The following is a 15,934-nucleotide window of genomic DNA, read 5'->3' as shown; positions in this document are numbered from 1 at the left end:
CTGTAAATCTCTTGCAGGAGTGACTGACGGCAATGAGCCGTGAACATGAAGTACCAGTGGCTCCCATGTTCGTTTAACAAGTCCAAGTATCCATCAACGGTTGATCCAACCCTCAGTGGTCGAGTCATTGGACCACCTCAGTCGCTTCGTTATCTTCGACTACTACTTTGACGCAGACAATGTGCTGTGGTCTAAAGATTAGTTTCTACTGGTCTAAAGATTAGTTCTTAGTGGTCTCTGAAGCATCAGACAAGTTACGGCACTGGAATATCTGTAATCAGCTCGCCAGACACTTTAGATGATTGACAGGGTTAACGGATATGTTGAGTTCGATTACTATATCAATCGTCACAACCAGATAATCCTGTTAGACTGGTTGGTGATCCAATCAAGTCCAAACAACCTGCAGCATGGCCCAGAACCAGGCAGGTCGCGATGATAGTTATCCCGACCCGGCCCAAAGAGGCTGAGTCAGCCAAGGGGCCTGACCTACCGAATTGAAGAGACAGTCTTCCACCCAATACCTTAGGTCACCCTATCCGTGACTTCCGGTATTACAACCTAATGGCTTCCTCGGAGATCGTTCAGTGGACACGACATGGGTGTACATTGCTATCTAACGAACGAGTTACCTGGAGACGACTGATCCCTCGTTCTCTATGACACTCAGCCCGCGCTATTCTCGAGAAGCAGGCTAGAGACGACCCTAAGGCAGCCCACCACCTAGAGCTGCTGAAGATGAAGAAGTCTGCCGCCTCCGAGACAAAGAGTTTGAATCGCTTCCCGTCATACCATGATATCAAATCATCTACCATGGAATCTGAAGCGACGAAAGACAAACACTGTGGAAGCATTACATCAAACAGACAGCGTCATTTCAGCAGTGATTTGAAGGTCAGGCTGATGAACAGCTTCATGTCGAATGTAAGGCTCTTGTCCGGTGTCATTACTCTACTTAGTACCTACTTCGAGGTACCTTCGCAGGCAGAGCAGCACGGCGTGGTGGTTCGACATCGGATGACAGTCGTTCTTTGGCCATCCGGATCGAGTTCGACGTTTTCACTCTCAGTTCTCTACCTTGATCAAGAGATTTCTTACGTCACTGCCATTTTCGCAACACAAGAACAGTGGTCAGTTTAACCAATGTTCGTCTTTGTCACAATGTTGGAGTGTCCCGACACTCTCTGCCCGCTACGGAGGTGGCTAGATTGGAGAGAAGCTTTCTATGCAAAGGCAACGCAACGGCCGAACGGGACGCATTCTGTTGCTGGTGTGTCAAGTAATCCTTGAATCGAAGCAGTGTCATCAACATTGCCATGGGAGGTGCACAGTCTTTCCCGACCGGAACCCAGAATCGACTTGACCGATCATTCATCATACAATATGATCAGGCCACAAGATCGAAACCCACAAAGAATCGCAGAGTATCTGTCGCTATTGAGATACCAACAGTTGCGAATACTGTGTTCAATCGTTACCGACATTATGGTTCAAGATGGGATTGCATGATGAAGCTATTAGTCAAGTTCTCGACAGTGATCAACGAGCCTTGGGGATAAGCTGGCATGGGCAGGCCGCACAGAACGAGACTCTGGAGGTGCTTGTTGTGAAAGTCTTGGATGACGCTAGTCTCCTAACGTTGAAAAAAGGAGGAATGAGAAAGAAAAGTCGAAGGCGCTCGAAAGAGATGGCAACATCTGCATTTTCTTATGTACCGTGAACCCAGATGTAGTTCACGTCTTGCCGTTTTCATCAACATCATCGACTGAGAACACCGCTCGGACCAACCGTCTCTGGCCAGCTACAATCATGTTGCTTGATCAGTAATTTCACGACAAGCACCTCATTCGACTCGGCAAGTTCATCCGACTTGATAGGTTCGATTCCAGAACCTTTTCGCCGAGACGGCTGTCCGATCCGACAAGTTGGATGGGGAGGACAGAATGGACAGGTGACAGGTCGAAACGAGTAGACCATTATTGCTCGTGATATGATGTCCCATAAAGTCCACAAAAGGAGAAAATAATGGATTAGACATCACAACAGAACGTCACGTCTGTGAGACAGTACTATATCTTGATTTTCTATCAGCATCATGACCTGTCTGAATGAGCTAGATGCGCAGAGGTAGAAATAGATACATTGGTTCAACCACATGGGAAAACATACACGGCGCGTTCGACGATATTCTTCTAGTATCTGATATAAATACTTTATTTATGAGAGTTTTGGTTTTGATTGAGGAGGCTTGGACATTGATCTGGAAACATAATTACAAAACAAATATTTTTACCATTGCCATGTTCATACTGAGTGTCACGCTGTTATCAGTGAAGGCTGGTCATGCTAGATATCGCACCACATGTGAACCCCAATAGTTAAACGCTATTGTACCCATCGTCCAGTGCAAGGAGTGTCCATGGATGGCTTTCTCGAACACGTTCTTCCCGGTTGCTTGGTTTGTGTCACATGTGGTTCCAGAAACTCCAGCTACTGCCGTGCAACGTCGTCTACATGCGGTACCGTCATTAGTCAGCACTTGACGAGATTTGTACTCTTCAGATACTCGAGTCACGACAGCGCATGCAACACAGTACAGTAATAAAAGCCTTTGTATAAGAACCATACTCATGGGAAGCATATCTACAATCGTATAAACATCGTCCTCGAACTAAGCCTTCGGCTTGACAGTAAAGTTATCCATCTTAACCTTCAACGTTGTCGTCTTCCCAGATGTCGGTTGAGCATACCACTCCATCGAGATAGTCCAAGTACCAGTCTGTGAAGTGGGAAAGTCCGCAACAAAATTCGCCCATGAATCGATATTATGTGTACCCTTCTTGCTTGGAGAGAAAATCTGGCTGCTGAATGTCTTTGAAGAAAACTGGAAATTTCCCAATTGATGCCACAGACCATCAGGTGCTTGAGCCTCGACATAAAGTCCGGGAATATTAGGCGATGTGTATTTGGACCCATCCTTGGGAAGGAGCATGGACCATGATAGCTGGAAGCGCGATGCTTTGCAGATTTTGAAGGTTTGGTACAGCTTGTTGTAGCTTGTGGGATCGTTGGTTCCAGCAGTTGCACCAACTTGAACTGCATGGTCACTTTTATAACCACCAGTCACGACAGCTGCACTGCCGAGCTTGGCATATGTGGGCTTGAATACCCAAGAAGCTGAGGCTCGTTAGTTCTGTCGATCATTTTCACAATCATGGGCGATGACTTACTCAAACTGGACTCAAAGCTGGGGTTCTTGAGTGAGTTTGCAGGGGTAGTGCAGGCTCGCGCATCGAGATCAGCGGTAGGTACGGCAAATACAGTGGCAGAAGCCGCTAGCCAGGAAAGAAGAGCCTTTGCGATCATGGTTACTGTTCTGTGGTAGACTGATCACCCTGGTGAGATAAAACAACAGTAGGATAAATTGACATTGATCAAGGCGAAAAGGCGGGGGAAACGACTTTCTTTTTATAGAATAACGAGACACAACCAATGCTCTGTAAAAGCAAGCATCTTGTGTTGAGAGTTTCGATAGTTCTCAAGGGCGCCGATCTAGACCCCTCGGCCGCACTGTTTAGACCGTCTTATGGAGACTAGCAGGGGTTTGTTCCAGGAAACCCTGATATCTGTTCTTATCGATTGGTCTGATTTCTGAATGTTCTTAGAGCTGAACTGCTCAGCAGATGCAAATGCTTCAGCTCTCTTCCGTAGGTGCCGATGAAGGATGTTGAAGACCAACGTCCACAAGACGTCCTGGAGATTCTGCGTGATACCAAGCAGATATCTTTATTCGGCAGTCAAACTCTTCTGATAGACTTCACCATTGAGACGCTGCATGGGAAGCTACTGATAAGATGATTAGTGAGACTTAACAGCTACGACAAATGACTTTGTTGGGAGTATGTTGGGAGGATGTTGTCGAATACACAAGCGAACAATAAGTAAGATGTGCGTAATCAATAAACTGTTCTTAACTCCCAGCAAATAATAACAGTTTCTAAAATGACCAAAAAGACTGCTTCTACCGATTCAGCTCAATTTCCCAATGTCCTAGGCCTGATTATCAAAAACATAGAATCATACAGGTAAAGTATTTCTCACCCTGCCTCTTTCAATCTTTCACGAAACTGGCTGTTTCTTTCTCACACCAATCCCAGAAAGCGACCGCAACACCACTTCCTCCATCATCCTTGGTCTTCAAACTAAGCAAAAGATCCTTCCTGGGACCTGGATGCCATTTCCCCCACGGCACACCGTATCGACCACCATCCTCAAGCTTGATCTCGGTGCTGAGGCCAGCCCAAAGTTCTGAGTAAGCACCCTTTATCGGCGGATGCAGCAGTATTCTGATGGGTGCCTTGAGAAACCATGGAACACGTTCCCAGATGTTGGTCAAGAGGTTTCCTGGGTTCTGAGCAATAAAGATAATCCCATCTGTTCGCATTCGACGATCAAATTCGGATGCTAGAAACCAGTTTCCTGTTTTAGAAATAGTGTAGTTCCTTGCTAGATCTCGAGATGGCTTTCCAGGGTGAAGCTCCTCCAATGGTATCCCTCCTAGTGGTGAAGAGTCTACCATGCCCGAGGCGACAAAGATGACTCTTGTCGACGGCTCAGACGAAATGCTTGCTGTGCGTTTCAAGACAGGGAGTAGTAGCTTGGTGAGAAGGAACGGTGCGAGGCAATTGATACCCATGTGGGGTTCGTATCCTTGGACAGTAACCTCATCAGGTGGTGCGTAGCTTATGCCAGCGTTGTTCCACAGCACATCCAGGCGAGTCTCTTGTTCCAGGAAGGCAGAGGCACAAGCTGCCACTGAAGTGAGATCATTGAGGTCGAGAGGGAGATACTTGAGTTGACCAGGGCTGTCGGGATGAGAAGTTTGAATGGTCTTTATTGTCTTTGCTGCTTTGGTCTCGGAGCGGCAAGGGATGTAGACTGTGCCGCCCTTGGAGTAGAGTATGTTGACGAGTTCGAGACCGACTCCATTGGTGCCGCCAGTAACTAAGAAGACCTTCGCGTTCAATGATGGTATATGTTCTTCCTTATAGGCGGGTTTCGATGGAAATAGTTGTGTAAATGTCGCGCTCATGGTAGCAGATCTGGGAGCTAAATGCTTGGAAATATCGTTGATTAAACTTATGTAGTGGAATGTCTTGCTTGTTTGGAATGGGGGGCCAGCTTGTCCTTGTATTATACCAATGTCTTATTGTCTTTGCAGTATACAGTTACTCTTTCGAGCAGTCTGACATGCATGGTTGTCAGTCGGCGAGATAAAGGTGCTTGTCAGAACACAGGGCTGTCAGACTTTACCATGTCGGAACCACTTAATTAAAGATCAAAAACGAACTACTATGCACATATTTATGCAGCGTGAATCTTACTACAGCGCATGTATAGTCAAAGGAGGCTCTCCTCTCTGAGACCTCCAAAAGTTACTCGTCCGTACAATACCCGCGTCCATCAAAAACCACCACCTCCTTGCAAAGTCAGGAGTAACCTCCCACCCCATTGGGTCCCACGGCACCTGGCCCCAAACCCTTAAATTACCACTCCGCATGTCGGCCATAAATTCGTCTTCATTGATAACAGATACGGATTGGAGCAGCTTGTCCCTCAACGACGCCCACGGCAACATGTCCAAGTAAGGCTTGTGTGGGACCAGCTTTTGCAGATCGGTTGGCGCTATAGCTGATGGAAGCTCCAGAAATAGGGCTTTTATGTGGAAGCCTGGCCGTGGTTGACAGTCGAGGTTGAGACACTCGGCGATGACGGCGAGAGCGGCGCAGGCGGTCATGTCTGCCAGAATGATGAAGTGACTGTCTGCCAAGGGACTTGTTCCGAGTGTGTCCACCACAACTGTGTTTAAGTCATGTTGAGCGAAAGATTGCCCTTGGTCAGGGGACGGCATGGCATCTCCTGCAGAAGAGGCGTCCGTAGTCACGCTTCCAGAATCGGATTGTGTTATCGCTTTCTTTTGTCTCATACCTTCAATACACCATCAGCTACACACCTTCATTGCAGTGGGACAATATCGATGTACTTACGCCTAGCCCGCTGAGATAGCCTGTTCTGGATCCGCTTACGCTGAGCAGGGTCTGGGATGCTTGTCCAATCATCGGCAGTGGACTTCATAAAGGGCTTCCAGTTTGTCTCCATCTTAGATATATGCAAGCAGACTTTCGAAAGAGTGATACCAAATAATGACAGTTGTAGAGACGAGTTAACGTTCGTCTTCACCGGGAGAAGAGGCTTGGCTGAGATATTATGTTAACCCCGTCTGTTTCTGACCATTCTGACAGTGGAGTTTGTCAGACTGCATAACCGAGATTGACCATTTGAAGCTTGTCGAATCAGAACACGAACTGAACCGTATTTAGTTAGTTACTTATGCTCCAAGTGTCAGAACACTAACCTCGAACTGGAAAGGTCCATAGAAGCCTGTTGTTAGCACCTCGGCCTCAGAATATGAGAAGAATTGACTGCTGGATTGATGGAGATGGAATCAATATGTAAACTCAGAACAGCCACAGCTCCCCAGGCGCCGACTTGAACAGGTAGACGAGAATCATAAATGATACGTTAGCGTTTGGCAATGCTCCTGTGTGAAAGCATACACTGGCATTCCACAAAGATAAAACGACTAGACAATAGCCCACCATAAAGCAAAAGAGAGCATAACCGCAAAAGGTACAGTGTAGATAGAACATTACCATTCTTTAGAAGCAACAGTCATTGGAGGAATAGAGACACAGAAACAAAGAATGCGAAACTTTGTATTTGAAGTTGTATTTTCTTAGAGTGACTACTTCACTGTGTTAACTGAAGCTTTTTGAGGTCGTGGATCTTACAAGCTTTGCATTCACCTGGAAATATTAGTATATCCATAGAATAGTTATTCAATATCTAGAAGATTTCGAGAGGAAGTTATTTCACAGTAGGTAGTGCTAGAGGAGTGGTTTAGCTGTACCAGACTTGTCTCATTTGTTGAACCAGCCATCACTCCAGGGTAGCAAATACAGTCATCAACTAACTAAAAACCGCCCAAGAGCTATTTTTAGAATGGAAACCACATATCGATATCCCCAATGTTGGTAAGACATTCTCAATATAAAGGCTAATCGCGTTCTCTCGTCATATTAGATAATTGGCCTTCTTTAGCCTTGAAGCTGAGAAAGAGATTATTTCTCTGTTCATTTGGGAATAGGTCATCAAGATCCACCTGCTGCCTAGAACACCCCTGCACAAGTCTGTTGGCTCTAACAAAATGCACGGTCACTATACAAGTATATAATTTCCTTCCTTCTCCCTTTACCATCCCCAACCACATCAACTCTCTTCTCTTCTCTTCTCTTTTGCTATCATCATGTCAGCCTCCCCAATTGTGTACCCAGGCTTAGGCCTCGATATTCGTCACTATGACCAAGATACCAACGGCGAAATCTACCCTATGGGGATTCACTCCAGCTGCATCGGATCTGAGTCTGAAATCCTTCTGGTACGAGAGGTTGCAATGATGATTGTCATGAACGAATTGACCGACAAGCCTGATTGGCATGTCAAAGTCTTTGACGAGACAATCGCCGAAAAATGGATTGAAGAGGCTCTCGCACTTCCTACTGAGCCTCTTTATCATGACATTGTCCCGTCAGAAGTCCGGGGAAAGGTACTCAAAGTCATCCTCGATAGGAAATGCCTTGAATTTGTAAGTTTCTATCCTGAGGGTATCAGAAAAGGTATCCACAAGGGGCATAAGGGATGAAATTATTAGGTCATCTTATGCCCCTTAGACTATACTCTCTAGGCTATTTATCTTTATATCCTAAGGCTTAGGGTGTCAACCTTTCTGCTACCCTACCCAGTAGCCTATCTAGTCTTGAGTTCATCTCCGCTTACGCCCTCTAGTGTATTCAAGAGCTCCGCGCAAAGGCCAAGTTCTTTGAGAAAACCGGTCTAGTACCGACGCTAGACGCTAGTGCTTCTGTTGTCAAGGCCGATGGTTATATTGACGATTCTCTTCGTCAAAGCCTCCAAGCTGCGTTCACAAAGCTCAAACTTGAGCAGAAGGATGACCCTGACTGGCACCCCAATACCAACGAAATGGTCCAGAATCTTGTTCACCCTTCTCTCTATCCACTCGTTTATGGTCGTTCTCGAGTCTTTCGTGAAGAAGTCGTGGGTGTTGAGGATGCCATCGACCGATGGAGCGGTAAAGGAGAGGTTATACCCAAGCCCGATACCTCATATACATCCCAAACCCCCTTCCTCGCCAGTATGGGGGGCGTCCAAGTTGACAACTCGAACTGGTCCGATACCTATCAGTGGCTGCCATCCAATGTTAGCTTTCAGGACGATGGAAGCGTCAAGTTCACGAGCTATATCAATGGGCTCCATCCTACCAAGCACCGCGAGATTTACGCAACTATCGAGAAGCTTGTTGAAAAAGCGCTACCGGCTTGGGATTTTTCCGTTCCTTGTTATCGCGATTGGAAGATGGTTGGCGCTTGCAGAACAAAGCCTCGATTTAACAAGCCTGAGACTCCCGATGATGAAGAAGAAGCCAACTGGAACATATCGCTCGACGATGTCCCAAAGAGGGATAAAATGACAGAGAAGGACGAAGACGGCGATGATAGCGATGATGAGGTGTATTCGGACGAGGAAGAACAGCAGCATCACGACTGGAAAAAGATAAGGGAACCGATCCAGCCTGAGGCACCAGAGTTCAAGGCTTGGAATTATGGTACCAAGCCCGGCGAGTCACTCCGGGAGCGTTTCCAAGACCGAGGCCTCCAAGTCATCGTCAAGATGGCATCGATCGAGCTGACACCAGACAAACCCGTCTTCCCTGCCGGTGGATGGCATGTCGAGGGCCAGATGAACGAGCACATTGTCGGCACAGCTCTTTACTATCTGGATTCGGAGAACGTGACATCCAGTTCCCTTGCATTCCGCATGCAAACAACCTATGACCAATGGGACCTCCAGGAAAAGGTAGGTCAAGATTCCTACTCTTGGCTGGAGCAGGTGTTTGGCACCGACCTAAGTGGGGGAAGTTGTCTGCAACAGTATGGAAAAGTTGAGACCAAGGAGGGAAGATTACTCGCATTCCCCAATGTCTTCCACCATCGTGTTTCGTCATTTAAGCTACAGGATGAGGCAAAACCGGGCCATCGCCGATTTATTGCGCTGTGGCTTATCGACCCCCATACTCGGATCATCAACACAGGCAATGTACCGCCACAGCAACACAGTTGGTGGATGGAACGAGCTTTTGGGAATACTGAGAATGTTCCTATTCCTCATCCTATTGCGACGATCGTCTCCGAAGCTGCGCCTGATCATCTCGGCATCCAAGCTGCCGTTGAAAAAGGTAGGCCTTTGCCTAATGAGCTGATGGAGATGGTCAAGAGGGAAGCCGGCGACTGTGTGATGCCCATGTCTTTGCAGGAGGCCAAGGAGCATCGGTTGAAGTTGATGGAAGAGAGGAGTCGGTCTCAGACCAAAGTCGATTCGAATTGGAGAAGCGAGACATACAGCTTCTGTGAGCATTAGAAGAATTGGCCTCTGGAAGCATAAGAGATGAAATTACTAGATCAGCTTATGCTACTTAGACTATACCTTTTAGGCTATTTATTCTTATGTACTAAGACTTAGGATGGATTGTTATTAATTGATCTCGTAGTCTCTGTTTATAGGGTATCGAAAATATTTATTGTTGAGCTCATATCTCTGCAAATATCGAATGAGTCAAACATTCAAACATCTATATCCTATCGAAGAACGTTCATCTCTACAAGGTCCGTTTGATATAGACTCTTTTAATTACCTCTGCAACAATCTCATTATCTGAATCTCTCTTTACCCTGTACTCCTCATTCTGGCAAGCCTCGACTATAATGTAGATGGTGGACGGGTCGAAACCAGGCTTTGTGATAAGAACTCTTTCGTTTCTTTCCAGGACGTACTTGTGTTGTTAGTCCATTCTATAATTACTACATATTGAGAAAGTGTCTGACTTGTTGTTCTCAACTTACCTCAGTCGTGTTTGTGTGGGTTTCAACATAGGATTTCCAATGCTGTACACTGTCTTCTGTTGTTGGAGAGTCCTGATGAAAATTACTACTGATTAGCGATGATTATATGAAAAAAGCATTCACCCTTCACTATACTTACTTTGGCTGCTGGGGCCATCGTGTTTTAAGTCGTATCTGGCGAGAGGAGGTGAAGCAATACTCACAAGTCTGTGGGAAGAAAATAGCGTATGTTCTGGAATTGAAAGGTGTAGTTGACATATCGTCAAACGACACAGCCTACCAAGAATGTAGTGGCAATATGCATCCACGACACGTCAGCATGCTTGTGCATATTTGACCACCCTTTCAGCCATGTGAGTACAAAATGCCTTTCCCGATTCAATGTGATTCTGTCTAGCGCTGAGCGCATGGCTTGCCTGCAGGTAGGCTGTCACAGGATTTACAATATGACGTGTGTTAATTCGTGACCTTGATCACGTACTGCCTTTCAGCGCAGTTAAGTTATTATTCAGACTACAACGTCTGTAAAACTAAAGAACCAAAGATGGCACATGAGGATAAATATAAAGATGCATGACTTTGGAAATGATTGACGTCACTGAGATGATGCAGGGTGTACAGACGTGAAGCTCTCATCGATTCAGTACTCTTCTTCCTGCTAGCCATCACTCTCGCCACCATGATACGACTAGGTAATACACTTACATGCACTTCTCATAATAAATATTCTCACACGTCATAGTAGAGAGTCACCGCCTGGGATATCCGCAGTTGGCAGCATTCTTGACCCTCGATGAGTACTTCACTATTGTGAAGAGGTTTGACTTCCTCCACATGCGAAGTATCGTGGAGCAACAAGATCGGCTTGCAGAATTGGAAGCCCGACTTCATCAATGCGACGATGAAGAAGGGATTCAACTAAATCTGTCAAGTCGTCGCCAGGATGGAAACAATAAACGGCGTGAACTAATGAAAGAGGTCCAAGAAACGCTCAAACAATATGGTATGAAGTATTGTCCAAGCTATAGTGACCTCATGACTGAGGCGGGCTAATTATTTTGATAGATGACTCAGTTACCAGATTCTCAGAACTACTTCGCTTGCCTCAGGCCAAGGAAGATCACAAGAGAAGTGTTCATTGCTGGATGCAAGGGAATAAACCATTGGTCAGGTCTGAGAGTATTGTCTACGACAAAATCCTGGAAGACAATGACTTTATCGCTCTTGCGTGGAAGGCAAATGACAGAACATCGCTCGAAGACATGGTGGAAAGATTAGTTCGAGCCTTTCCAAATCTCGTAAAGCGAGTAAGTGTACATGTAGTACTCCCACCATGCGATGCTAATTACCAAACCATAGTTCCGAATTAACAAGGTAAACTCGAATCATTCAGGTTCTAAAGCTATCAACTAATTTGTGAAATTAACTGCAGGATAAAACTCAGAACAAATCCATCGTTCTTTTACCCTCTAGCTTTGTTAGCAACATTGTCAGGCTCTTCCTCACAGTCTTTACTCCTTTGTGGCTGATATTGCCCACCTTACTCCTTTACAACATTCAGAGTAGAACGGGACGTGCGTGTATTTTTGTGCTTTTTACGATTTGGACATCGTTTATAGTTGTTGTAACCACAAACACAACAAAGTCCGATCTTGTCTTGGCGTTGGTCACGTAAGTTATTCCCAGATTGGGGCCACACTTATCATGGATTGGCATCAACTCACATTGATTTGATATAGATACACAGCTATGCTCGGGGCTTTTATAGCTAGTGAATAACGGTGATTATGCATTCAATAATATGTAAATATGGTGGGACAGGTTTCATTAACTTTGGATGTAATTGTTGAACGCAAAGGATATCACGTCTCTAATTACCTGATCATATCACACAAATATGTACTCAACTCAGTCTCTCACTTCAATAACAAATATAATTCATAACACACAACGAATGATTCTTATTGCATAAAGAAAGGATTAGCCGTCAACCATTTGATCTCTGGCCCCATCCATTGCTCACGCCAAGGTATAGCTGGAAAAGACCCAAAACTTTCCGTCGTCAGTGCTCCTGCTTTCATGCCGTGCTCTATTGCACTCCCAATGTCCAAGTCGAAAGATCGGGGTCGCAAGTTCAGGTTTGCTGGTGTTTTCATTTGCCTTAGTATTTCTACTGCGTACGCACCAATGAATGCGTCACTTGCCCCAGTCTCGTCTACAAGCTCTTCAGACCGTTTCGTAGCAGGATAGAAAAAGGTGCGCTGACCACTATTGTCGTTTGCGTCTGGTGGTTCCAAGTAAGAAGCAAGTACACCACGGTGACCAAGCGTGATGACCACACAACGTGCACCTTGTCGATGAAAGTCATCGCAATACTTGGAGTATAATGCCTGTATGTCCGTAATAGATGTCATGCCATCATCGAGGGCGAATCCATTCCTTGGTGCCCTTATCTCGCAGATCGCTTTGACGCAATGGTGGTTTAGAATGAGATGATCGACTTGGAATATCTGGGGATGTTTATAAAGATTGCTGGCACGAGTGGAGACTGGAGCAGAGTTGAATATGATTGGGATCTGCTTTTTGTTTGCATAGTCAATGGTTCTCTCGACAGTGTCTTGAGGGATCTCCAACTGAACCATTATGAGGTCCGCAGGGGGGCTCTTGTCAAGCTCTTTCTCCACCAGATCCCATGTCAAATAACCGTTCGCCAGAGGATCATTAGTAATTCTGGGTGTTCCCTGCATATCAACGTAGATATGGGCATATCCATTTCGGACTCCTTTTGCCAGGTGTACTCCCTCAACGTTGACGCTGTTGTCCGCCAATGCATTTATAATCTTCTGGCCCCTATTGTCTTCATCTTCACCAATCATGCCAATCATGTGGACTTGAACGTCTCCAATGGGATCGGCAGCGTTGTAATGGCTGGAAGATTCAGATGGTCTGGAATGGCTGGCTCGATAAACGGCTGTCGCCTGGTTGACGCCATGCCCTCCCGGACACGGATCTATACCAGCTGTGTGTGGGAAAGAAGCATGTTGCCAATTTCCGTGGTGTGATTCAATCCGGTTGATAATGTCCCAGTTTATAGAACCCACGACTTTGACACAAGAGGGTGGGCTAGCCATATTGAATAGAGACGATACGAATAAGGAGATGAAGGACTTCTGAAATGACTAAGTAAGCTAAGAGACTTGAGCATTTCGTTAGTAAATTGCAGTGTTTCAACGAAAGTGCACACTTTCGTTGTTATGTTAGTCTTCTGATCCTTGATATCTAGTGCCTTTGAAGTATTCTCGATCTGCTTGTCCCCTACCCCAAACGGTCTTGTAAATACGTCCCGAATATTGGAATGGACATTGCAGGTTCATCGGCGATTTCCTATTTCATCATGGTATCAATGTTCTAAAGGGTCACGAGTGACTCGGCTTGCACATGTGACGTCAAACTCTACAAAGACTCCAAGATAACCAAAGTGTTTTCGATGAGTTATGACCGCCTGGTTTATCTCACACATTGTAAGCACTAGGTTGATTTGTCTCGCACTGGTAGCTGGATTGAGACACCAATGTCTGTGGCTGCATAATTGGTTGGGCGATGTGTGAGACGTGGCATCACGAGACAGGGCAGAACTGCATTTCCCCTCCTTTGATAAAGCCAAATGGACATTGAAAATACAATATATTACAGCGTGGCTGGACAGTCTTTCACTCTATGGCTTGAAACCATTCATGGCTTGAAATCATTCCCTTTCAAATGATAGAAGTATCCCTTGCAAAAAAAAAGTCGCCACCAGTCTTGTGCAGTAGCTTAGAAACGCCTAGAGTCCGTTTACTGTTACGATTGGGCTCTGAACAAGGCCAGCCAATGTTGGAAATTCGTACGATATCTGATTGGCACGCTTGCCTCATTTTAACCCTCTGTGATCGACGTCTTGTCAGGCATACGGTACGTCCCTGGACTAAGATATGGTCATCATCATAATTTTCAGAAAGGCGTAACAAAAGTGAATAACTGTGGAAGGGATATTAGCTTGACTTTGGATGTGTGCTTACGTGAAAAGATATCGTTGCTTACTAAAATGTCATCATATTGAACTTCGTCAATTGTTGTCTTTTTGAACCTCTTTAACCTTCTAATCGCCAAAAAAGTCAATTCTACAATGGAGCCTCGTCTGACTCCTTCAGCGTTGATAGTTTCATGGCTTGACAGCCCTCCCGTCGAACCGCTCAGGAGCGTGCTACGGGAACACTATGGATACAATGCAGTTCCTTTGCAGCTCCCGGAACATAACCGGGAACAAGTGTTAAAAAGAAGTCTTTCAAATGCCCTGATCACCCACTCAAGCATGATCAACCCTTTCATACTCTATTTATATGGAGATAGCCTCAGAAGGCAAGGCCAGTCACGGTTGCTGCTGTAAGTCATTTCTCCCTATTTTTTCTGTCACCAACAATGGGAACTGATCTAGGGTTGGCATTTATAGGAAGAACGGTGTCAATTCTGTCTTTATGGACTGGCTTAAGCTACGACAAGAATACATAGACAAGTTGGGATTTAACATACTTGTCATCCTTGACTGCAACCACAAAATTGTGCAAACGATGGTGGATCGGTATCCCATACTTGAAGATGACATGGACCCCCAGTCAAACAGCATAGTCCAAGTTCTAGTTGCTCCCGAGTTTTCTAAACAGAATGGGACACCGTTTGCGCATGTGCTAGCAGATACCTTGAGGGAGGTAACAATGTCCTCGTCATCCGCAACTATCGACATCAGGGACTTTGTAGCTGAAGTCCAAAGACGATTGGAGCCGAGTTCCTCTACAGAGATTTTTAGTTTACGGTCCACTCGAGAGAATCTGATGCTTACAGCCTTCTCACACGAGGAACAAGTCATCAGCGAGGACATATGGCATTACCCACGTATCAGTAGGAATGCATCAAATTATGTGCGTGTCAGCGTGTTGCCAATAACCTGGGCCACGGTAGACGGCTGGGACGCAGAATCAGAGCTTCAGGAACTGACTGATGTTTTTGAACATCATTTTGACTTCACGGTAGAAAGGGTAGTCAAAATACCCAATAATTCCGCTGCACACTCGTATCTACAAAGACGCATCAATGAGCAAATTAAATGGGTGGGACCCAAAGGCCTCTTGATAGTTCTGTACAACGGCCATGCTAAGCGAACAAACGGGGGCATGATTCTTTTGTAAGTCTTCGATGCGCTGCAATTGCGATGTGTGCTTTCTCACTGACGTTTACTTTGTAGTGGAACCAGTGATGATGTTCAGGGGGTGAACTGGACGCAAATCACACATACACTGAACATTGCGGATTGCGACGTTGTTCATGTACTTGATTGTTGCGACGCGCTGAGCGCAACAAAGGGCAGCGAGACGGTGCAAAGTGAGATAGCCAACGAGGCCAACTTGCAGACAGGCGACTCTGAGTATCATGGAAAGAATGAAACACTTGCTGCAGGGGCGAGAGAGGAGAGAGTCCCGGCTGGTAAAGCATCGTCAATGAAGGTCTTTGCTGAGGTGCTGAATGAGATGGCTGTGAAAAACATCAAAATCACCATACATTCATGGCAGCAGTGGATTGTTGCAAAGGTTGGAAGGGTTCGGACACAAAACGGTGATTTGAGATATGCAGAACCACATTATAAGATGAATCCTCTGCGGTATGTGGAACAAAGTATAAATTTGCAGGTACGGCAAAGGCGTTCAACAATATAGTAAATTGTATGTTTTATCAGGAAGGCGTATGGCAAAGTTCATAACTAAGGAAAAGGGGATCCCAGTTCTGCATTGGGACTGTAGACTCGTGATATTTAGACTGACTAGGTATCTCGTTAAATGTGGCCCTTCCCCGGTCATGAGATACTA

At 45.6% G+C, this 15,934-nt stretch overlaps 8 protein-coding genes across 8 annotated transcripts; 3 read left to right on the top strand and 5 right to left on the bottom strand.

The window, feature by feature from the left end:
• Nucleotides 1-2,671: 2,671 nt before the first annotated feature.
• FGSG_07728 (uncharacterized protein) lies at nt 2,672-3,366 on the bottom strand (the record flags this gene model as incomplete). Its single annotated transcript, XM_011329231.1, has 2 exons — nt 2,672-3,177; nt 3,231-3,366. The coding sequence occupies 2 exons, from the start codon at nt 3,364-3,366 to the stop codon at nt 2,672-2,674; spliced, it is 642 nt and encodes a 213-aa protein (XP_011327533.1).
• Nucleotides 3,367-4,111: 745 nt separating this feature from the next.
• Nucleotides 4,112-5,092, bottom strand: FGSG_13202 (uncharacterized protein; the record flags this gene model as incomplete). The annotated part of the gene is made up of 1 exon (XM_011329230.1): nt 4,112-5,092. One exon carries the CDS (start codon nt 5,090-5,092, stop codon nt 4,112-4,114), a length of 981 nt encoding a protein of 326 aa, XP_011327532.1.
• A 291-nt stretch (nt 5,093-5,383) lies between these two features.
• Nucleotides 5,384-6,159, bottom strand: FGSG_13201 (uncharacterized protein; the record flags this gene model as incomplete). The annotated part of the gene is made up of 2 exons (XM_011329229.1): nt 5,384-5,988; nt 6,048-6,159. The coding sequence occupies 2 exons, from the start codon at nt 6,157-6,159 to the stop codon at nt 5,384-5,386; spliced, it is 717 nt and encodes a 238-aa protein (XP_011327531.1).
• Nucleotides 6,160-7,366: 1,207 nt separating this feature from the next.
• On the top strand, nt 7,367-9,555 carry FGSG_07726 (uncharacterized protein; the record flags this gene model as incomplete). The annotated part of the gene is made up of 2 exons (XM_011329228.1): nt 7,367-7,705; nt 7,906-9,555. 2 exons carry the CDS (start codon nt 7,367-7,369, stop codon nt 9,553-9,555), a joined length of 1,989 nt encoding a protein of 662 aa, XP_011327530.1.
• Nucleotides 9,556-9,669: 114 nt separating this feature from the next.
• Nucleotides 9,670-10,194, bottom strand: FGSG_13200 (uncharacterized protein; the record flags this gene model as incomplete). Its single annotated transcript, XM_011329227.1, has 4 exons — nt 9,670-9,732; nt 9,830-9,967; nt 10,038-10,109; nt 10,177-10,194. The coding sequence occupies 4 exons, from the start codon at nt 10,192-10,194 to the stop codon at nt 9,670-9,672; spliced, it is 291 nt and encodes a 96-aa protein (XP_011327529.1).
• Nucleotides 10,195-10,716: 522 nt separating this feature from the next.
• FGSG_07725 (uncharacterized protein) lies at nt 10,717-11,450 on the top strand (the record flags this gene model as incomplete). The annotated part of the gene is made up of 4 exons (XM_011329226.1): nt 10,717-10,729; nt 10,780-11,040; nt 11,103-11,344; nt 11,397-11,450. The coding sequence occupies 4 exons, from the start codon at nt 10,717-10,719 to the stop codon at nt 11,448-11,450; spliced, it is 570 nt and encodes a 189-aa protein (XP_011327528.1).
• Nucleotides 11,451-11,594: 144 nt separating this feature from the next.
• On the bottom strand, nt 11,595-13,168 carry FGSG_07724 (uncharacterized protein; the record flags this gene model as incomplete). The annotated part of the gene is made up of 3 exons (XM_011329225.1): nt 11,595-11,693; nt 11,762-11,805; nt 12,223-13,168. 3 exons carry the CDS (start codon nt 13,166-13,168, stop codon nt 11,595-11,597), a joined length of 1,089 nt encoding a protein of 362 aa, XP_011327527.1.
• A 1,476-nt stretch (nt 13,169-14,644) lies between these two features.
• FGSG_07723 (uncharacterized protein) lies at nt 14,645-15,832 on the top strand (the record flags this gene model as incomplete). The annotated part of the gene is made up of 3 exons (XM_011329224.1): nt 14,645-15,255; nt 15,316-15,729; nt 15,805-15,832. 3 exons carry the CDS (start codon nt 14,645-14,647, stop codon nt 15,830-15,832), a joined length of 1,053 nt encoding a protein of 350 aa, XP_011327526.1.
• Between the last annotated feature and the right edge of the window lie 102 nt (nt 15,833-15,934).

Source organism: Fusarium graminearum, chromosome 4 (assembly GCF_000240135.3).
Source record: "Fusarium graminearum PH-1 chromosome 4, whole genome shotgun sequence".
Taxonomy (NCBI): domain Eukaryota; kingdom Fungi; phylum Ascomycota; class Sordariomycetes; order Hypocreales; family Nectriaceae; genus Fusarium; species Fusarium graminearum.
This window is presented reverse-complemented; position numbering and strand designations above follow the sequence as displayed.